The 22,672-nt window shown below is 41.5% G+C and overlaps 2 protein-coding genes across 5 annotated transcripts; one reads left to right on the plus strand and one right to left on the minus strand.

Moving 5' to 3' along the window:
* The first annotated feature begins 508 nt into the window (after nucleotides 1–508).
* MRPS25 (mitochondrial ribosomal protein S25) lies at nucleotides 509–1,999 on the plus strand. Its single transcript, XM_062501068.1, has 4 exons — nucleotides 509–794; nucleotides 915–1,021; nucleotides 1,306–1,393; nucleotides 1,605–1,999. The coding sequence occupies exons 1-4, from the start codon at nucleotides 661–663 to the stop codon at nucleotides 1,789–1,791; spliced, it is 516 nt and encodes a 171-aa protein (XP_062357052.1). The 5' UTR covers nucleotides 509–660; the 3' UTR covers nucleotides 1,792–1,999.
* Nucleotides 2,000–2,650: 651 nt separating this feature from the next.
* RBSN (rabenosyn, RAB effector) lies at nucleotides 2,651–15,845 on the minus strand. Of its 4 annotated transcripts, XM_062501065.1 has the most exons (12): nucleotides 15,800–15,845; nucleotides 15,111–15,337; nucleotides 13,728–13,871; nucleotides 11,790–11,890; nucleotides 11,120–11,165; nucleotides 10,864–11,025; nucleotides 9,712–9,953; nucleotides 8,811–8,881; nucleotides 8,035–8,121; nucleotides 7,507–7,609; nucleotides 6,999–7,073; nucleotides 2,651–6,099 (listed from the first exon to the last, which is right to left on the minus strand). In XM_062501065.1, exons 2-12 carry the CDS (start codon nucleotides 15,271–15,273, stop codon nucleotides 5,014–5,016), a joined length of 2,280 nt encoding a protein of 759 aa, XP_062357049.1. In that variant the 5' UTR covers nucleotides 15,274–15,337; nucleotides 15,800–15,845; the 3' UTR covers nucleotides 2,651–5,013. The 4 variants fall into 4 exon arrangements, with proteins under 4 accessions (XP_062357049.1, XP_062357047.1, XP_062357050.1 ...); XM_062501063.1 differs by lacking the exon at nucleotides 15,800–15,845 and having other exon boundaries at nucleotides 15,111–15,511; XM_062501066.1 differs by lacking the exon at nucleotides 15,800–15,845 and having other exon boundaries at nucleotides 6,990–7,073; nucleotides 15,111–15,511.
* Between the last annotated feature and the right edge of the window lie 6,827 nt (nucleotides 15,846–22,672).

The following is a 22,672-nucleotide window of genomic DNA, read 5'->3' on the forward strand; positions in this document are numbered from 1 at the left end:
CTTGGGACATTTGCTGGAAGTCTCTGTTCCTTATTATTTAGAAAACTATGTTTAGTTTAAAAACTTTGCAAAAGTTGTTAGTTTCTCACAGCTTCTTTTGTGAAATCAGTGTTGTTGTATGTGATAGCATTTAAAAATGATAGCATGTTCTTTTTTTAAACTATATTTTATATCCAAACAGTGTCTTCAGTCACAAAGAGGAATTTGCATTGTTGTGTTTGTATATAGAGTATTGCAGTGCATGATCTAGCTTATGCATTTTATTAAATGCTGTTGTGTCATTATATTGTTGCGGTTAATACTAGTGGCTAAATGAGGTTTCTACTATTAAAGTGAATTACAAATATAACTGCATTCTTGAGTTTTATTTTGAAATTAATTTAATTTCCTCTTCAACAGGAGCTGTCTAAGCCAAATACACGATTTACAATATTTTAGGGAGAAACAGCATTTTACCTTCACCACAGTGGTTATTTAACAAGAGATTTACCCGGGCCGGGTACAGAAAAGAAATTCCATGAACCTAGTGGCTCCAACTCCTCCTTTTCCGGAGGTTTTATTTCAGCTCCGGCCCACGAGCGGCCGTCCCTGCTGCGCGGGGCCCCGAGCGCCGCCAGGGGGCGCGCGGGAGCGCTGCCTGCCCTTCCGGCCGCCGCCGCCATGCCGATGAAGGGGCGCTTCCCGGTGCGCCGGACCCTGCAGTACCTCAGCCAGGGCGACGTCGTGTTCAAGAGCTCGGTGAAGGTGATGACCGTGAACTATAACACGGCAGGAGAGCTGAGCGAAGGCGCGAGGTGAGCGCGGGGCGGGGCGGGAGCGCGGGCTGCCCCTGCGAAGACGCCAGGGCTGGCGCGGGCCGCGCCCTCCGCAGAGACAACGGGCCAGCCCGTGTGTCCTTTTCTCTTTCTTCCCAGAAAGTTCGTGTTTTTCAACATACCCCAGATCCAGTACAAGAACCCGTGGGTGCAGATCATGCTGTTCAGGAACATGACTCCCTCGCCCTTCCTCCGGTTCTACCTGGGTAGGTCCTGCCCGCCGCCCCGCCGCGGTTGTGTCGTTCCCGCTCGGCCCTGCCTCGGCTGGAGCGGGGGAAGAAGCTGCTTGACGGGAAAAGAGTTTGAGCCGTCAGCAGCTCCCCTAGACTCACCCTCATGGAGATTTTGCTTTTTCACTTAAAACATCGCGTTGCATACTAACTGCAGAAGGGAAGCAGATCCTTCATTCGTGTGCTTTTAAAGCCTCTATAAACGACATGCTTGGGGAAGTGGTATAATTTTATACACTGTTATGAATTTTTCTTGACAGACAATGGAGAACAAGTTTTGGTTGACGTGGAAGATAAAACCAACAAAGAGATAACAGAGCACATTAAAAAAATCCTGGGAAAAAGCAAGTAAGTAGCACACAGTAAGCTAACATCTAATCTAGCATATATAATACAAACTTTTGTGGAAGGCAGAAGGAAATACCACTTTTCACAGACAAAACTCACACGAGTGAGGTAGGAACTGTAAATCCATCTTTCTGATAACCTGGGTCCAGGGAAGGGAGAGAAAGTATTGCAATTCAGACTTCCAATAGTAACAAACAGATCTCTTTTCTAGAGAAATGCTTGAAAAAGAAGAAAGGGAAAGGAAAAAACTATCACATCCAGCAACCTTCGGGCCCAAAAAGTATCATCTACGAGAATGTATGTGTGAGATTGAAGGCCAAGTTCCCTGCCCTGCTGTTGTACCATTGCCCAAAGAGATGAGGGGGAAATACAAAGCTGCTATGAAAAATGAGGCATGAGCCTGGCATTTCGAGACCTCAAGTCGTGCAGCTGTTTTTCCTCAGGGCCGGACAATGAAGGTGCTTCAGTGAGAGACAAGAGCCAGCAGTTCCTGAGAACAGGAACAAGCAAGTTCATTCAATACAGACAACTCTGCCTCAAAAGCCTTCTGACAGCTACAACTGGAAAAATTAAGTGAAAAATAAATAAAACTGCCACACAAACACACACACATACAAAAAGCTGTGGTTCTGTGAAGTATTGCAAGTCAGCACTGGAAAACAAAATCACTGGAGTCTTGTTATTTATGCCTAAAGGTAACCAGTTATGACAAAACCAAGATAGTTTTTTCTTTGGGATAGAGAGGCTGGACTAAAACATTAAATCTTAGAAGCAGTGCAGAATTCCATAATTTGTAGAAAGTGGTGGAAGAGTCCATATTGTACTAACCAAAGACAGCCTAATAATAATATAATTCCAGTCTCAATTGAATTTTCCCAGTTTATGTAGTTATAAATCAGAAACAGTTCTGAGTCTCATTTTCCCCAAGATACAACTTTTTCAGTTGATACTGCAGCTCTGAGAAGCACTGGTCAAGTCAGGAATAGCAGCAGGAAAGGAGAATAGGCAAATTGGTATATGAAAGGTAAGTTTAACATCAAAAAAACCCTTCTAAATCATCACAGCTTCTGCCTCACCAAACAATTACACCATACCTGTAATATATATAAACATGATAGACTGTACAGACTTTTGTGTTGGGCTTATATGTGCAAGTCATGGTAGAACTGTATTGCAGAGTTTCTGAACTCATGGTTGAATACAAAATTTCATACTGATACAAGCATCCTGTACAAATTGTCAAGGACAAACACAACACAAAATAAACATGTTTTATTTCATCTCTTTTTACCAAGTTTTCATACAGAGTAGTGCATGCAGTTGTAACAAAAGTCAATGCTAAGTAGTTATTGAGCTTTATGCTTAAGACATCGTCATTCTCTTGTGCCTTGCAAACCTCACAGCAGTCCCTATTCGAGCAAAGGTCTTCCTGCTGAAGACTATTTTAGTATTAGCTGTTTAGTCTGTCATATTTAACACTAACACAGACTACAACGGTAGTCGGTTACCTGCTTGTAAAAATACTGTATTACATATACAATAAGAATACTTTAGTAATTAGTGTGTTAGCCAAAAAATATAAACAAAGCAGGATAGTTGCAACAAAGAAACACTAATGTGAAAGCTGAAGCCACTGAAGCATTTTTTCAAGTTGATACCTAGAAAAGCATTAGGTTAGAGTGCAGGAAGCAATCCTCCTGACTAGCAACCAAGGCTGTCCTAAATTACTGCCTTATACTACTTCCCTTAAATAATTCCAGGGACTGTTTAGCTATGAACAGTTTTTGCTGCCTTCATGAATCTGGTGCCAAGCACCTATGTTCTATCACGGCCATTCAGAATCCTCTGTTCTTCTACTTGGTGCAAAATAACACCTGGGGACTCAATCAGCTCTAATAAACAGCAGTGTAAGAACTTCATGGTCTTAAGCTAACCTCTTCTGCACACCTTTGAAATCCAGATTCAGGCTACACCAGACAGACCATCAGGTATCTGTGACTGGCTGGTCTGAATTCCTTTAACCCCTTACTAGTGGTATTAAGTGAAGATATAGGTGGTTTGGTCTTTTTAAACAACTCCACAAGTCCCTACCTCCATTTACTCACAGCTAGGAACCTGGGTTCCTGCTCTTTAGGTAACAAAGTTATTTGTTATCTTGAGTAGTGCTGTGATTGCAGCAATGCCAATATCAGAGATGTAATTAAAAGATTATTGATGATATAATTAAAAGTCCCATTCCACAGAACTTCACACTTCTGAGTAAGCCCACTATTGTTAGCGCTATTCAGTGTGATCTGCTTGATTTTCCTCTATTTCAGCTTTAAATAAAAAACCCTTTAAGATGAACTCACCACCACCACTCCTGAAAATGGTGATACCTGCTGATGGGCCTGTGCCTCAAAAATCAAAGCAAAATTTAGATTCCATCTTTCTCAAAAACCCTGCCTTTGCCCAGCTGTAGGCCATCCTGCATCACAGGTACTGGCTGTCACCTGGTCATCCCCCAAGCCACAGGATCACAAGAGGTCTTTGATCTGAAGTTCCTTATTTAAAACAGGTATGCCTGATTCTCATAAAAACTGAGGGGAATCTAACATAAGAGAGAATTGCCATTTGGCACTATTGCAGCCACAGACTTTGTCTTCCAGCTTTCACAAAATTCTAGTGGCATCTCAGCTTTCCATTATAAACAAAAATTTTGTTGCTTGGGTGCTACAGAAAAGTGTTCCAGTCTCACAAATGCAACAAACATGATCATTCTGTCACCCAGAGAATTTAAAGGAATGTATAGATTCCATAATGTAATTGGCAGTTGGAGGTTCACCCTTTATATTACAGTTAAAAGTGCTGACCTGATGCTCCTTTCCCTGGAAATGAGCAAATGCTTACTCCCTCATGAGCAGGTCTGAAGCCAGCATGATGCTATGACACCATCATTCACACTCAGAGCAAATGGGAAACCAGAAGCAATGAAAAAAAAAGAAGCATCCAAATTTTACTTGGGAATCTTTATACAGACACTAAGAAGCTACTCGTATTGAGATCAGTTACAAAGTTCTTCTCAGTCTTAAGATCCCTTTTTTAATGTTTTTATTAGCATTGCACAAACTTGATCTGTGATCCTGTACATTCAGCGCCCTGGAGAATCACATCAGCTCTTTAACAGCCAGAACACCATTAGAAGTTCAACTACCCTGGGTCAGGAGAGGATGAAGAAGTTTTAGAAAAAATTTTCATCTCTAGTCAAAGCCATACTTGAAAGCCCAACACTACAACAGAAAGTGGGAAAGAGGGCAAACCAACATTCCAACCACTTCCACATTATAGTTCCCTAGTAGTGCTTAACCCCTGGACCAAAATAAGTATTCAGTAAGATCAGTTATCATTAAAAGTCCTGTAAAAAGTTATTTTAAAATTTCTTACTCTAAGCTTTTGAGACCAGCAGCATTCCTCAGTAATTCTTTCTTCAAGACTGTATAGTAGTGGCAATGTCGAAATGAAAGTGCTTTAAAAGTCAGGATTCTCCCAAATCCCTCTTGTGATCTGTACTCCTGTCTGTATCTGCTTTACTTTCCCATATTTAACAGCAGACTGAATTATTACGCAGCCCTATTGCTGCTTCAGCAGTTGGATTTCTCCTTCTGCTTTGCTAATGTGTGCTTCAGTTCCTTTAAGTTCTCTGTCAGGGCCTCCACCTCATCCAGTCGTCCACTATGTTTGGCATCAAATATATAAGCTTTAATATTATCTATCTGTTGAAGAAGCAGCTCTTCCTCTATAGCCTCTTCTCCAGAGATCTCACTGCCATCTTCCACTTCAAAGGGATTGATAGAGGATCCCTCTTCAAATGGATTCCCTGAATTCCAACTTCGCCCAGGCTTTTCAAATGGATTTTCATCCTCTTCAAAGGGGTTTGAAGTACTGCCAGGTGCTCCATTACTTTGTTCATCCTCCTCCTCACTTTCAAATGGATTATATTCTTTTTTATCACTTTGGTGAGCTCTGTTAGAGAAAGAAACCACTGGAGAGGTGTCTTTGGCAAATGGGTTAGTGGGATCTTCCTCTACCTGAGGGGTATCTGCTTCATCCTCAAAGGGGTTTAGACAGGCTGCCTGATCCTGGTCTTTGTCACACTGTGGGACGTTCTGGGGTTTGAGTGTGAAGGTCAAGTGCTCTTTAGCTGGCAGTTGCTCAACAGCAGGAGTTTCAAAACTCGTGTCCCCTTTGATCCAAGTAACATCCAAATGCTGTTTGACTTCTCTGAAGTCTAAGGAGCATGTCCTTGAATGCTGAGACATGAATTTATGATGCTCTCTTTCCTGCTCTTTTTCACGGAGGACCTGAAGTTCCTCCCTCTGTATCTCCTCCTCTTCTGCCTGTTTTTTAGAAAGCTCTATAGCTTTCAGAGTTTGTTGTTGATCATATTCATCCTGAAGCTGCATCAGGTTCTCTTGCAATGTATGGACCTCATCTATCCTATTAGCTGCCTTTGCTTGCTCAATAAAGGATGTGATATTGTCAATCTGCTGAAGAAGTGGGTCTGCTCTCTCACTTTGTCTCGAAATGCTAGATGTGGGCAACCATCCTTCAGATTTTCTGACTGTTCCCTTTTTTATACGAGTTTCATCACCATTAACTGCAGATGCAGATATGGAGATAAACTCTTTCTGCTTTTCCTCTTGTTTTCCCTGTGTTTCAAGAGCAACCTAAAACAAAAAATGTAGAAAGAGAACATCATGAGCTTGAAAAATTTCATTCTAAGTATCCAGAAGTACAAGTTAGCTATCTTAAGACATTGCTGGCTGATGCTAAAAGGGATCAGCTGCCATCTTGGTTACTTTGCAGAAGATTCTTACTGTCAGACCATTCCTTACATGCTTCCTGTGAGTTTGTGATGATACTGATGAAAAACCCATGCCATCTGCCTTTACAAACTTGAGGGAAAGTAGGAGCAACAGTTCTCTTTATAGAGGAAAAAAAAATGCCTAATGCAGCTGTGCAAAGAGCAGTTCTAGATTGATTTGGACATTAATTGTATCGCATATAACTACAGCAGACACCTGTAATAGAACATCAGTGTCTGACATCAGATCACTGATATCACTGGCTTTTGAAGTGGGATCATTCTTATTTCTCAACTTATACCTTAAGACGAAGTTGGCTTTAGTTTATAATTAATGATGTCCTCCCTCCTAAAGGAGAAAAAGCTGCTCTCCCTGCAGAGGCATCCTTTTTCTAGTATGTCCTTTCCCACCAATTAAAGAAGTATCCAAATTCTACTTATGTGAGTGAATTCTTGAACATAATTTCGAAGTCAGTGTAAACTGTAACATACTCACTTCAGGGCTCACATTGCACGCACTGCAGCAGAAACAGCCCGTGCACCCAAGTGCTTCTTTCTAGAAATGTCCAGCTCTGTGCCCACCTACTTGTGTTCTGGGCAGCAGCTAGGCAAATCCCTTGAAAAGGGAATGGGACGATACAGATGAAAAAGTAACAAACGGAAATCCAGTGTTGAAGGCAACTACTCATACCCACAGAGCGCCCAGGCTTCTATCTGTGAGAAGGCCTGATAGAAGATGCAACAGATCCCAACCTGTCTTACCATATGCAGTCTTCTCTTCTTTAGTTCTTCATACTGATCTTTGGTTGGCAGGGACATTAGGCCAAGCAGTTTCTCCTGGTAAAAATTGAAATACAGTATTGCTTGCAGGTATTTCAGCCCACTTTTCAAGTTCTTGAGAAGGGAGATACTACCAGCAGAAACCCCACAAACACATCAAAGATGCTTCTACACTGCAATCCCTGCTGCAGGTCTGCACACACCTTTGCTGCCACAGCTGCACTGCTAGGCGGGTTCACACCTCAGCATGAGGAAGAGCAAAGGCTCACACACCTCTTGGGTTCCTCAGGCCCAATGCTGCTTTGAGTGCAAGATCTGTGTTCAAGACAGCTTAGTTAAGGCTATCGTAAGTCAACAGGGTACTACATAAAATTCAGAAAACATAGAACTAAGGCTCCTGTCAAAATGGTTTCAAACCACAGGGATGCCTGGCAAAGAAGAGAACACTATCTAAAATGTACATTCATCTCACAGCATATGCTCTATTTACCTGAACAAAAAGTGTAGCTGAATATCTTATCATTCGCTGAAGTTGTAGTACTTTAGGATGAGGTTGAGGATCTTCGTGCAAGCCTAGACTCAAAATCTTCTTACTGAATCAAAGAAAACATACAGCCTCATCAGTTCAAAAACAAAATCAGGAAAAATTCCACAAAAGCAGAGAGCCAATATTGGATCAAAAACTTCTGATGTTCTTCTAGATAAACAATTTTGGGTATTACAATTTGTAACATTTTCCCCTCCCAGCCTTAGAAAAACATTGAAACCCCAAATAAACAATTCCCCCTAAACGGTGGTGCTACTTGTTTCCTCTATGCTTAGTTATTCCTACTGCAGAGGAATGCATGAATTTTAAGGCTGGAGAAGAAAGTAGAAATTGGTAGTGTACAGGAACAGCATCTACCTTTCCAAATGCTCTTTAAAACTGAGTGGACAAATTGATTATCCATATAATCAGTAAAGTCATAACAGATATACATACATGCTGGGGGGAAAAGGGAGAGAGACAATCTTTTACCTTAAGGCATCTATAAATTCATAAACTTTTTGAATCTCCACCCTCAAGTCATTAGCATGATCAAGGTTGTAGGCTGTCTCCCCAGCACTAAGGAATAAACAGAACTTTACTGTAAGTCATGCATCCAATTAACAACACATATAACACTACTAGTTATCCCAAGATGAGCAAGATTCAACAATTATAGGAACTGCTAACACTAAAGGGCTGAATGATTTTATTTCAAGCTCATGTTTAAGAAACCTTTCTTTTTTGTGACAGAAGTGGAAAATTATAATCATTTTGTGAACATGAACACTTAATAGAAGACAGCTGTATTTATTATTAAATACAATTGTTTAATCATATATATATTATGATTATTACTTATATATTCTTGCTACTCTAGGAGAAGCTGTATTCTAACACAAAAATGCCACTTACAAGTATTATCTAAAATATACACGTGCTTAGCAAATGTATCTATTTTGTGGGGATTTCTTTTGATGCAACTTGGTGGGAAAAATGTCTGAGTAACTAACCATACCATTAAAGCAGAATAGTTACCTCCACCAGCATTTGTCAGAAAGCAGATTACTATGCTTGACAGGGTGTAGTATTTAAGATGCCAGTAACTGACAGTCTACATGGGGATACAATCATTACAGGCACTTTACTAGAGTCTCCAATTTATGGATAAAACAAATTAGGACTTAGTGGGGAAAACTCTTAATGAGTTTTTATCTTCCAAGTCCTTTATATTTGTATTCATAAACATAACCAGCAATGGGACTTACTTTAGTGATTCTGCCATCCTTATGTATTCTGGTGCCTTTTGGTCAACTTTCTCCATGCAGAGTCGGAGTTTCTTGTTGTAATATTAAAACAAAATGTATAAAAAAAGAACTGACATTAAAACACTAATGCAAGAACATACTGACATGAATCTTTTCATGCTCCTTGTGCAGATTTAACTTTAACCATGATGAAAGGCACCTTAACTACTCAGGATGACAAGACTCTCCAGTTATCTCCAGAACACATATGGCATTGTCAGGAACAGAGAAAGACTCACTGCACCCTTGCAAGGTGGACTTTGAATCAAGAAACCGTTTGAATGGATGACTTGGACAACTTCTAGCCTTGCATCTCTTCACCAACAAGAGCACCAACAAACACTCCCATTAATACTAACCCAGGGAGTTTGTGGATTCTACTGAAAAGGTATCTGGTGGTCATCAGTACCTGCTGCGAAGCACTTGAATGTAATATTAGTAGAGATGATTCAAAAAACTCATTTGCTGTCAACGTAAGGACAAACAGTGGTGACATCGAGTCCCATGGTTCCAGTACAGTCCACCAATCAAATGCACAGCATATCACTCACTGGTTTAAACAAGTTCACAATTTTAAGAGAGGCATGTCTAAACTACTAGTTCCAGATGATGAGAATGAAGATGTATTTCAAAAAGACGTATGAAGTTAAGGTGGGCTATAAATACTATATTGCAACTGATTCCAACATTTCAGATACATCTTTGTTACACAGCATGAACAGTGTAACAAAGTGCCCAACAGTGTCTTCTAACACAAGTCAGTATTAAGTCATAAAGTAAGAGCTTAGACATGAGGTAACAAGCCAAAAGTCAAGTAGTGACCACTGCAGATATATACACTGTAGCACAGAGCTTGAGTTACCTCGTAGAGTTTCACAATCTCTGGTGTGCATTCTTTCTCATCGATCTGTTGCTCTCTTTTCAACAGAGTGTCTTTGCAATGCTGACAACAACGGATTCGTTCATCATCTTTCTCATCCAGAACAGAGCTCACGCTGCTTATGCTGCTAATACTGCCACGGCGGGAGCCGTGCACACTGCTGGGTGAGGAGTTGGGGCTCGTATGAGAACCCAAGGCCTCTTTGCTGGCACTGGTGAGTTTGCCTAAAAATTATACAGGGGTAATTTTACGGTAACTGGAGAAGCCAACAGAGTTTAGCAACACAAACAAACTGCCCTTTAAAAGAAACTTTACATTCAGGTGGTACCAGAAAACTAGGTTCAAAGACTGCTGAAAGACATACAAGGATTGCACGACAACCATGACTGCAAATCAGAATTTGGGTCTTCACTGCAAATCTTGCTGTATTTAATACCAGCTGGAGAGCAGACTGCTGGGAATCACCTACTTTGCTTATGCCTAGAAGCATTCTCATGTTTGAGCCTGCACATTCACAAAACAATGTGCAGAACAGGTATGATAATGGCATCCAGGCATTGTGTTTGAAAGCTCTGAAAGGCCCAGTTAATGTCATTTATCTCCACAGAAAATACAGTCTCCTCTCCAGTGCACCAGAGGAGAAAAATAGAAGTTTAAAGTGGCTCTTAAAGGCCTACACATGAATTTCCCTAAGCAATTGTCCCAAGGTCCAACATTTGGACAATACAGACAAAACTGGAAATATCTACAATATTTTTAAATGCCAAGAACCTTGGCAGTTCCTAAAGTTAACAACTCTATAGTTATAGTACTCAGTAGAATAAATAACAGCTGTATTTACCAGAAGTTACTCCTTTTTTACTAATTACAATTTATTTATTATTTACTTACACCTATCACTTCTAGTAAATTTTTAAGTGTTATGCAATATTTCCAAATCTGAAGAAGGAACAGAGACAAAGAATGGAGAAATCATTCTCTGTATTCTGTTGCATAGACAATTGTCTGCATGAAACTCAGTCGAAGTTTTCTGTAGAGCCAGACTATTACCAGCATATTTTTTTCTAATAGCAAAAAAGCCAGGATGCACCCAAAGTGAGTGAAGAAATGAAGAACTAACTCCACAGTACTTACTTGCCAAAGGAAGACTGACAAATTCCATGCACTTCTTGCACATGATAGACCCACAAAGGCGGCAGTGGTGACGTCGATTTCGGATACTGAACTTACTGCCACAGTCTGGGCAAAATGGAACATCCTGATCACTGACCCAAGGCACAACAGACTTCTCTATAGCTGTGAGCAGGAATACACACCACGTAAGTATTCCATTAATTCCTCAACTGGTTAAACTATAGGGGCAAATAGTCTCAGGTAAGCTCACACTAACCTCTTATTTTAGCTGACTCAGTGTTTGCTCTGTCAAATGATGTAAGCTGGTAGAAAATAAACAATATATTCAAGAAAATTATACTTTTGCAAGAAAAAAACCCAGCACAACTCAGCCCAACAAGAAAAAGAAACCTGGCATTTTTAAGAGAGAAGAGTTTCAGCTGGTTTTACACCAGACTTATGCAATTTTCATTTTTTTTTCTAATTCCATATTCATATAGTGCTAAACAATGACTTGTCAAACCTGTACGAATCAGCACATTTTATAAATAATCCTTACTGCAGCCAACATTACTGCATCTGAGACAAAATGCAGGTGTACTTTGGCAGAATTTGAAGAATGAGAGGCTGGAAGAATCATGACAAAAATATTGGGGGGCAAATTAGTAAAGCAAAAGATAGAGAAAATAAAACAGGAGAACAGATGGCTCTTGAAGCATGTGGAAGTAGCATCTTCAGCTTGAAAAGGGTGCATAGAACCAGAAATCATACCCACAGCACAGGGTCAAACTATGTGCAGTACTCGGGGTAATGCGTAAAGAGAGTCATAGTTTAGTATCCTTTATGAAGTGTATTCCTAAATAAATGGGCACTCTTCATACTGAAATATAATTTTTTAGATCTAGGAAACACTTAAAAGGCTGGAATATTAAAAGCACCAAAATTACCTTTTCTAACCTGATTATTAACTTATTGACTTCAACTACATAGTGATCAATCCTGGCTGCTCGGTGTTTCTTGAATTCAGAAAGATGGCTTCTCATGGCACCTGCAGGAATAACAGAAAGCTGTCCTGGTCACCCAAGTACTCTGTATGGATTTAAATGCCACTTGAAAGACAGATGTCTCTCCTTTTCACCATTTATTTCTCATGTTTGAATTCAACTTTAAAGACACATTGGAATACTACATTTTCACAGTGTTGCTGTAAATAAAACATGCAGGTTAAAGACTAATCTTCAAGCTAGCAATAAACAGTGTTCTACAGAAAACAAGCAGCACTTTGTAGAGAGAACATCTGCAAAAATTTTTTTCTCCATCTTCATTTGTCAGTTGCATCTGGTAAGCTACTAGCTACATCTGGTAAGCTACTAGTAGTGTTCTCAAAACCAACTCCATTTAGTTTCCTGGGTACATGTAGAACAAAGGGAAGAGGCAAACCCAAGGATTACTGGAGGTCTATGCAGCAGCAATTTTGTTTCAGAATTCTGATCATCTCTATACCTTTAGGGGTCTGAATCAAATCCTTGATGACACTTTAAATTTCCAGAAAACTGATCACTGAGTATTGAAAAGAACAATACAACATCTCTTTAAGACGTGTACAATTCATAGTCGATAATGTTGGTTTAAGATTACTCTTTTTCCAAGTAAGGTGGATGAGGTATTTAAAATCAAAGTTATAGGCAAAAACTAAAGACCCCAAACGAACCAAACAACCAACCAACCAAACAAAAAAAAAAAAAAAAAGAAATCATTCTTCCAGCTGGTAGAACTCAAAATCAAATGTTGCTTTTGATGTTACCTATGTAAATGTAAGAATCGCACTTCCTTATGTTAATGAAATAACAAAAAAAAAAATCTGCAAAGATGCATTCATAGTAGCGAAAGAGTCCCTCTGGGTAACTGATTTAAGCCACTGCTTTGGAGACATAACCCCTTTCACTTATCCATCAAATCCCATGCCAAAATCCCTAAGGTTCATCTTCTCAACTCTCATCAGAAAGCAGTTCTCACTTCTCTAATGGTCATAAACCTTCTCCCTAAATTTATTCTTAACTAATATTTACACTATGATTGTTGCTCCAATAACTACAAAGTCAAAAGTAAAGTAATATACAGAACTCAGACCCTGCAGACCCAAAGGACTCAGTCCTAGTCTGTCAGCATCAGAGTGGAAACTTTCCCAGGATCCACAAGAGATGGTGCTGCTTCCTTCTCCAAAAATAAGCATAATATTTAAGTTATAGCTCAGGCAATTGCCAGTAGCAGTTATTTATAATTGCAGGCTCAGTCAGCTTATCCTTGAAATTCTACAAATGTAGATTTATATTCAGAGGAATGGGATTTCTCTGTTGGGTTTTTTTGTTTGTTTTTTTTAAAAGTCCCCTTTTAATAAGAGGTGATCGCCACCTCAAATCCAAGGAAAAAGCTGGAAGTTTAAACCAACAGGTAATTTTTTTGTCAAACAGGCAAAGTAACAACAACTTTAAGTAGCCCAAAAGCTGTAGATTTTATATACTTATAACTTAGCTTTTAATTAGTGGATAATCCATTTTGTAAAGTCACAAGATGAAGCCAGTTGCACAGAAGTAAACACAGATTAAGAAGATCTCAGCAGCACAGGCACAATGACAAACAGCTACCTGAAGGGTAGTTTGGGTACTGATTCTATACATGTCTTTTCTTCTCCCCGTTAGTGGGTTTTCCCCACACTCCACCCAATGCAGACAGGCTGCTCAAAGTCAATGTGCAAACCATAACCCCCTGCTCACAAATCCAGTGCAGCACAGACACAATTCCAAGCCACTTCAGCAATACTGCAGCACTTTCCCAATTCAGATCAAAAGTTATCCCCACTGGGTATTGCTTTCTAGCTCTCCTACCTACTTCCTGGGGCTCCCACATGTATGGATCTATTCCACCATAGCTGAATGACTCATATCGTTCCTGAGATCCAGAATCAGTTCTGTCATCATCTTCTTGTTTCAGCAATTTCTTTTTTGCTCTTTTGGCCTTCTGGACTAGATCTGAAAAAGATAAACTCAAGTTATCTAACACATCAGGTAATCACCAAATATTTGTCATGTGAAGCCAGTACAGAATATTCCTCTTCTTTTAGCAGAAATCTTTCTCCTGGATAAGATTATCCTCAAAACATTCTTAGAACAAAAATGCAGTTCAGGGCACCACAGATGACACAAAATGCTCTCTGTTGTCTGTCATAAGCAGCATGAGGTCCTAAGGCCAAGAAGTAGATTAGAACATTTCATTGTGGGACCTCGCTTTAAAACAGCAACATGTCTTAAACTACAGGACTTGTCTCACAGCACAGGGCATCATGTAGTTTTATTGTAATTCTCATAATTTCCAATTCTTTTCTTCAGATTCAAGGATGTTCAACAAATTCCTTGTCTTACTGCACCAACTACAAATTTCAGTGAGCTTGTATGGATAAATAATTTTTAAAGTACTAAACAGCCCACTGTTAGGGTTAGGGTTTCACCAAGAAAATTGATTAATACTTCAAAAGTCTATCTCAAGAGGAAAAAACAAAAAATCAAGCCTGCCAGGCCACTATTTCTAGCATACTAAAACAAAACCAGAGAGATTTTTGCAGGAAATACACATAATTAATGCCAGATTTTAAACATTTTCCTCTCAGTATAAAATGGCATTGTGTACACGAGGGGGTAAAAAAGGGAAATATCTTAGTAAAACAAAATTCAACGAGATTTTCCAAACACTACTGAAAGGTGGAAATCCATAACAGACGTGGAACACTCCCAGCATCTCCTGCCAGCTCTATCACCCACATGCTTTTCCATGTTTTCCCAACAAAAACCTTTCTTAACTTCACACTTTAACTGCAACCACAGTTTTATCTACTGTCAAAACAAGAAATTAATGAACTGGAACCTGGCACGTACCAGAGATTCCCCATATTCTCCACAGTCTTCAAGTAATTATTGGGTATTTACTGGGTTACAGTATTATTCCGAGTTTTCAGATTTAAAAAAAAAAGTCAATAGCAAAAATCGTGGATAAAATCAGACATTTCAAGAGCAAAGTCCTTTAGCCCCCACTTTAGAAACAATTTATGTTAAGTATTGGAAGAAGATAAATACTAAGATTTACAGAAAAATGGGACTGCATGCCTCGCCTGTAAGTCCCTTCAATTAATATTTTATTATCGTTAGACATTTGGGAGCACGGGAACAGGGATGTTCCACGGCCAAGCCGAACGCGTTTACCGCGGCCGCCCTTACTTCGGAGCTGCGCCCTGACGTCCCGGTCTTCGCCCGGGTGCTGCTCCTCGTAGTGCGCCTGGAGCTGCCGGAACGCCTGGAGATCCTTCAGACACAGCGGGCACAGGAAGCCCTCACGCACTTCGCTCGGGTCCCCGAAGGCCGCCGGACAGCCCGAAGCCATCGCGGCCGCGCGCTGCCCTCACCGGCTGCCGGGATGCGGGGGCAGCATCGTCCTTAGGCACTGCCTGAAACGAACCGGCTCAGCGCCGTGCGACCGGCGGCGCGAGATGGGGGCAGAAGGGCCCAAGCTGGGCGCGAGCCCCACCCCGGGCTCTCCTCCCGGGCTCTCCTCCCCGTGATCTCCTCCCGGGCTCTCCTCCCCGGGGTCCCCTCCCCGTGAACTCCTCCCCACGGCCTCGCGCAGGCCCCGCCCGGGCAGCAGAGCGGCCGCGCGCCTCTCTCGCGGGAGGCGCCGCGGTTGCGCACGAGCAGGGAGAGGGGCGGGGCTTAAGGTGCACCGCCCACGGGGGAGAGGCCGCTGGGCGCTGCCCGTCTGCCTGAGGGGCCGTGGCCCACCGACAGCCCAGGGACGGCCCAGGCAAGCCCGGGGCCGGGGCCGGGGTCGGGGTCGGACCCAAACCCGGACCCGGACCCGGACCCGGACCCGGACCCGGACCCGGACCCGGACCCGCCTCACCTCACCTCACCTCAGCGTCCGGGCGGCCGGTGACTGTCTCCAAAGCAGGGCGGCCCCGGCCCGTCCCGGCTGCTGGGAGCGGCAGAGCGCGGCTGAGGGCGGTGCAAGCGCTGAACCATCGATGAGAGGAAAGGGCGGGGACAAGGACGACTTGTCCGCCGCCGGGGCGGAGGCTGCCGAGCGCTGAGCTGTCGATGGAGCTTGGGAGCGGAAGCGGAGTACCGGGGTTGTTGTCTCTTCTGAGGCCAGGAGCGCTCGCTCCGTCCAGCCGCCTTCCAGTAGGTCCCGGTAACGGGCCCGCAGGGTGCGGTGATAGAGTCCTCTCCAGGGCGGGACGACGCTGTCCCGTGGGGACTCCCGCCCCGCTGCCCTGGTACCGTTCCCATAGCACGGATGGGTCTGTGCTATGTATCCTGACCGCTGAGCGCGTTCAAGAGGACCGCCGTTGCCAATATCAACATGCTTAACGTTCCCTTTCCCAGCCTACCGAGTCTTTCTAAAGGAAGTGTCCCAAAACTGCGAATCAGAACAGCCAGTGACGTACTTAGGCACAGACGGAGCCCAGGAGTCCCACTGTTTCCCTCCTGACAAAGACCTATGTAAATCGGCGGCAGGGCCTCTTCAGTATCCCCTTTCTGATGGCGGCTTTTGTTCTGCTGGCAACACTCCCTTCTCCCACGCGTTCCCAAATCAAATAGAAACGATTGGAGTGTGTAACTACGTTTCGGCTTCATGTGTTAGGATTATAAACTCTTGGAGGCAGAGATTTTCTTACGTGGCAATGCTATTTACACTTGACTCCTGTCCATTAAAGGTGGATATGCCCTGCTCTTCTGTTCTCCGGGTAAAGTCCTTTGAAACCTTTTCAGCACGTGTCGTGATAGGATGGGGAGGAAGAGAACCAGCTTGAGGCTCAGTGTCTTAGAGAATTCACCTGCCCTGGTGTCATCGCCCTGGATTTGCTGGAGCCGGTGCTTTCTGGCGGTGAGCCGTACCTGTGCCACCAGGTGGCATCAGCTACCTTTGTTGTTCCTTGCCCCTTTTGTCCCCTATTGAAGCCAGCGAGTTATAACTCCCCGAACAGTGAAGAAAACGCTACAGCGATTCATGTGTCTCTAGAAGAACTGCAACATCCATGTAGGTGCAGAGCTCTTAGGGAGGTTTCTGGTTCCTGTTTCATGTGCGTGATTTGTCACGTGCGTGCAGGGAACGGGGCAGAAAAACGGGTGGGTGAAGGATGGGAGACGTGGCAGTCACTAGATGGCAGAACAAGCACGTCTGAGAGCAGCCGAGGGCCTGTGGGGCCTCGGCCGTGCATTTCACAGCTATTTGCTGTAAAGGTTTTTCTCCTGCCTGTGAGCCGTGAGGCCTGTTGACCCGGGCAGTCCATCCTCTCTTGCCGTTCCCAGGTAATAAGAATCAGGCATGTAAGGAAAAGCGAGGCTGTACAAAACACAGCTTCAATAACTGCTGTTTTTTTTCAAAAATAAAGTCTTAAAGGCTAATTAAAGTGGTAAATGCAGCAATTGAAGTCTGGTAGCCTACTGTTGGGATACAATCCATACAGTGGGGACTGCCTGAAGTGAGTTGTGAGGATGATGGCATGCTGGGGTGTGCACAAGAAATCAAGCATTTCACTGTTATCTTCAGTTAATTGTGCTCTTTTGCATGTTCTGCATTTGACCACTGATATGAGAACACATCTCGCCAAATGAACCTTTTTGAAGTACTGATAAAACACCATGTAGTGTCAATCACTCTTGACAAGAGAAATTTAGTTCAGAAATTTTAAAGAGAAATACCTCTTGTTTGCCTGTTTCTGAATATAGGTAGTTCCTAAGCCCTTCCTGAGGAACTCATTCCCTATGAAGTAACTGCACCTGCTCAGTATGATTTGGATCTTTATGAGAGCATTAAACTTACTGGGAATATCTCAGAGACAATTAGAGAATTGATACTACAAGTTATGCCAGGTGCAGTGATGTGTGAAATGGTACCAGTTTGCTCCCAAAGGGAAACTTGAGCTTCTGTATCCCTTAGTAGACATTGAGCACGATATAGTTTTGTGCTGGTGTAAACAAGGAGACTTTGGCTGCTATTACTTTGTCAGGCTGATCACACTTCCCTATACAGAGAGTGTTCACAATGTGAAAATATCCAGGCCAGTCTCAAGCAATTCATTTTACAGTGCTTCAAAAATTAATTTGTCTTCATCCAGCTAGTTGCAGTCGGAATAGGTATGTGGGGACAAATTAAACCTTACTGTAGTAGTACAGGTACTCTTGGGGACTGCAGTTCTAACAGTAATGGCTCACAGGGAATGAATGCAAGCAAGCAGTAGCACAGAAGGAGTCGCTCCAGCAGCAATGTCAGACCTATACTTTTATATCCTGCCACTGGGATATAAAAGCTCAGCTGACAAAACCCCACATCTATTAGGTACCTCCTCCTCCACCACAATCAAAGTCCTTTGCAAACAGTAAGAAAATAAATGGTAAAATATGTTTGTGAGTTGTAGTAATTCTTAACTGTGAATTTTAGGACCTGGTGTGTTGCTAAATTGGTCATTGCTACTGGTGTCCATGAGGAGAAAAGTCAGTGGGAATATGGCTGAGAAGGGGGACACAGTTGGCCCACAGTTGTAGCCATGGCATAGTTCAATCAGAAATATGTTCCAGTTGGAGTCACCTGTGTTCTTCAACTTCTTGTAACACTTTCAGTGCCATTTGGAATGTTTAATAATGGAATCTGACCTCAGCACAGGGGAGGTAAATGCAAATGATGCCTGTCTACTTCTCAGGGTATTCAAGTGCAATGTTTTTCACAAACATACTGAAAAAAAGTTTTAAAATATCTGAAATTTAGCAGCATTGAGTTCAATATAGATGCTGTAAACAGAGTGTAAGCAGAGTGAAAAATCAGACTATTCTTGGGAAAATCAGAATGTTCTTTGTAAATATTCCCTAAACAAAATGGTCACTTAATTTAACTTAATGCTGTTTTTTGAATTTGCCTAAATTCAGTTTTATAATTTAATGATATATTTTTTAAAAATTCATTTTAAATTTCCTAACATTGAAATGGGTACCACAAAACTCATCTTGCAACATTAATGATCTTTGATTTTAATTTATCAGAGCAGAGGTTTTTGTTTGCTTGTTTAGGTGGATCTAACCTGAAATTTCCTGCATTCTTCATTTTGTTTAGAGAACTAATGTATTTTCATATTGCTGTTCATTTTACCAAAGCTCATCTATTCGATATACTCAAGTTGCTTATACTAAACATTTTGAAACATAACAAATCTGTTTAATTAGTCTGTGTAGACAGGATAGAAGCTACATTTCCATGCCAAACCCATGATTTTTACTGTGTTTGCAGTCCTGTCAATTCAAACTGACAGCCTCATGGTTTGTAAGAGTAGCAGCTGACTACTTGTTGAGCCCCTTTTATCTGATTTGTTGTTTAACTGCTTTGGTACCTGCAAGCCAGTCACTGTCTCAAGTTTGTTTGGTCTCTTAACACTGCTGAATAAACTGTCATATTGGTCCTGAATGCTGTGGAGTGCCAGCACTTATATAAAGTAGGTGAATTATAAAGAGGAGAGATGGGAAGACTCAGAATTCCTTTGCATTTACATTTAATTAAATCGTTTAACTGTAAGAGCCTTACACCACAATGCCTGGATTCTGTTCAGGGCTTATTTCAAGTGTCAAGTACACCACATTTGGGTGCTGTCTCTTCTAGCCTCTTGTCTTCTCTTTTGTCTACAGACTTGTGCAGCAAGCAATCCCCTTCTTGAAGACAGCATGTCTCAAAGCAGTAAGTAGAATATCCCCACCAGCTGGTATTTGACACGGAATGATTTATGATTTTTTGGTAGGGTTGTTGCTCTCTTTTGCAACTTTTTTCAGCTATTCTGCCTTTTGTCTTGACTATTTTGGCTCAGAGAACCTTTCATAAATTATTACTATATTTTTAATTTGTCTTGATTTTTCTCCTCTTCCTCTTCTTTTTTTCACAAAGCTTCTTCAGACACCCCACACAGTACCAGCTTAAAAATCAAGAGGGAATTTGTGGTGGAAACATATGCTTCTCTGTGAAAATTACTTTAAATTAGTCATCATATTTCAGACAGACTCTTCAGATCACTTTCCCTGGTTTTCTGAGTCATAATCTAATGTTTTCCCTATACCAGTCAGCTATTAAATTGTCTATGCTGCATCATATTCATTACATCCATTACAAAGAGAAGATGGCAATGACCTAGCTATGGCATGTTAGATCCTTGTTTGCTCACATTCCATTTTGTAGGAGTATTTGTGCAATTTATTAAGTCCAGATTCCCAGTCTTTCCAATGCACGTGAACCAGAAAGAAGTGAGGAAATGTTAGCTGTAAGAGAGGAAGGTATTCCTTCAGTCAACCCTCCTGTGACATACTGCTGTCTTGCCTGGAGCACTGGCTGTCAGTTCAAACCACAATGTCTGAAATAAATTCAAGAGCTTGTTTCACCTTTTGGCTGGGCTCATTCCATTGTGTTGGTGTCTGACATATCCCATCTCTACCAGAAATGGGTATCCTGCTCTAGCATAGCAATACAATTTATGATTTAGTAACATTCCTTAAGCCAGTGCTCCTTCCATCTTGTGGAAGCAGATAAGGTGAATTGACTGGTACCTGACAAATGTCCTTTTCTTGGTTTCCTTCTTACTACTTATAACTGTATTGGTTTTGTCAAGGAAACAAAACACAAATGTCTTCACACAGGTCTAAAAGTAATCTTAAGGCAGGTACATTAACTCATTTTTCTCAAGGAGTTCCCATCTGGTTTGATTGAAGGTGTCTGTGTCCAATCTTTCCTCATTACCCTGCAGGAGTGGGAGAGTTCATGCTCCTGTCAGAGGGGGAAGAGATGCTTCTGCACTCCAGTGCTGATAGTCCACATTCCCATTTCCTAGAATCAAAAGGATTTCCTTGTCATTACATTTTTTGTGTCATGTCTCTGTACAATCTAGACCTCACACAGTCTCATCTCTCTTGCGTTCTCACTTGACTTCTTTCAATCATATTTTTGTCTATTTTATTTTCAACAATGTCCTGACCTGACCAGTGCTTTAAAGTTGCAGCTGACCCTTTAATGTTAACTGAGTGAGTTACCAGGGAAGCCATGACTCTACTTCAGCTGTGGTGATGATGTTGTTTTCAAACTTTTTTCAACTAATGAGCCATTATAAGTAGTAATAAAAGTGCTTGCTGGGGCCACATGTCCCTTGGAAGAAGCACTCAGCTCATGCTAATTACAGTGGGTCAAGACTTGTAAGTGTGTAGGAGGGGGCATAGAACAGTAATGGTGAGAGGTGTTGAAAATAGTTGCAGGGGATGTTAATTGTACGGCTGGTTCACATGAACTTTCTCCTCCCATTAAAAACAAAGCTCATTTTGAAGACACTTGAAAAATCTGTGCTTTAGGAATCAAGCTTCCTTATGTCTCAGTAACTGGTAATACCCAGATATATGAAACTGCAGTAGAATCAACAAAGAACTCAGTCTGTGCAAGGCTGTTTTAGTCTCAGGTAAAGCTGGAAGTAAGATTTTTTTGCATGAATATGCTCCCGCATTAGAACCATTGCACAGCTTTGCTCTGTGGATTTAATTCAGATTATGCAGAGGAGATTTTTCTCCTGACTTCTATACCTTTGGACCAAGTCTGCTGCTGGACTGTTCTCATTCCTGAAGAGCCTCAGCCTGTCTGTCAGACAGATAGTGCACTTCCTCAGGGAACTGTGCAACTGCAAGGCCAGGTTCTGCAAACTCAGAGTGTGAGTGACAGAGCAAAGCTAGTTACTTGTGGATGTTTGCATGGCTATTAAATTCTCTTTAGTTGTAATAAAAACAATGAGGGGAAGGTTTACAATAAAAATCAGATGATGAGACAGATGTGCAATTAACTAATTCTTACCTTATAACTACACAATATAAATGTTCCTGTGTTGTTAATATTGCTAAGAGATTGCACTATATTTACTATTCAAAGTAGCATAGCATTATAGGATAAAAGCTGGCTATTTTCTGCTTAGTTCCTTAGCCAAACTCCAGAGCCCAAAAAGCTTTTAAGGTGTAGATAAATCTGACGAACACTTAACCTCAAACCTGTGCTTGTGTGTGTTTAGTAGTCATGAAAGTGTGAAATCCCCGGTGGCAGTCAATGCTCTGAGAATGATATCTGTAGGAGAAGGAGCGTACTTGCCTGTTAGTATGTTGGCAATACCGCAGATAACAGAAAGAAATTAATAAACAGATTAAATTTTCATGCAGATACTGGGAGGAAATGTCCTTTTGGTCAAAACAAGAATCTGGACAATTTGAAATACTGGAGTGAGTTAAAAAGAAAAAAAGAACTTTTGAAATATGTAATCCTTGCTGTCACCCATGTTTACTCAGTCAATATTTTTTCTTTTGTGTTTTTCACTTATTTTGAAGATTTCATAGCAAGTAGTGTTCCCCAAGGTTTAAGAAGCATTCATTCACTGCCAGAAATGGTATATGAAATGGTATTCTTCAGAGAAATTGGTTTTCCTCTGATAAAATGTGAATGAAACATTTTTAAAAGCATTATATATAGAAAGTGTGCTGAAGGAACTTGAAGTATATGGAATGTCCTCGCCTATCTTCTCTAAAGATTTCTTCAGCACTTATTTATTAGAAACCCCCTGTCAATAGAAGATGTCTGTCCATTGTCACATACTGAACAGCATATTACCTCCAAAGTTAGAAATTGTTTGATAGACCATGTTAAGCATTGATCAGCCTGTGAGAATCTAGCTTCAGTGACACTTGTGAGGTGATTAATTATTTTCCTTCAGGGTAGCTAAACTGACTTC

Source organism: Cinclus cinclus, chromosome 12 (genome assembly GCF_963662255.1).
Source record: "Cinclus cinclus chromosome 12, bCinCin1.1, whole genome shotgun sequence".
Lineage (NCBI taxonomy): Eukaryota > Metazoa > Chordata > Aves > Passeriformes > Cinclidae > Cinclus > Cinclus cinclus.

Bases quoted from the DNA above. Each gene is read 5' to 3' on its own strand.
- MRPS25 (XM_062501068.1), top strand. From the start codon at position 661: ATGCCGATGAAGGGGCGCTTCCCGGTGCGCCGGACCCTGCAGTACCTC. The intron at 795-914 runs GTGAGCGCGGGG...CTTTCTTCCCAG, and splicing joins GAGCTGAGCGAAGGCGCGAG to AAAGTTCGTGTTTTTCAACA. The intron at 1,022-1,305 runs GTAGGTCCTGCC...TTTTCTTGACAG, and splicing joins CTTCCTCCGGTTCTACCTGG to ACAATGGAGAACAAGTTTTG.
- RBSN (XM_062501066.1), bottom strand. From the start codon at position 15,273: ATGGCTTCGGGCTGTCCGGCGGCCTTCGGGGACCCGAGCGAAGTGCGT. The intron at 13,872-15,110 runs GTAAGGGCGGCC...TATCTTTTTCAG, and splicing joins CGTCAGGGCGCAGCTCCGAA to ATCTAGTCCAGAAGGCCAAA. The intron at 7,610-8,034 runs GTAAAAGATTGT...TCTTTGATTCAG, and splicing joins GAATTTATAGATGCCTTAAG to TAAGAAGATTTTGAGTCTAG.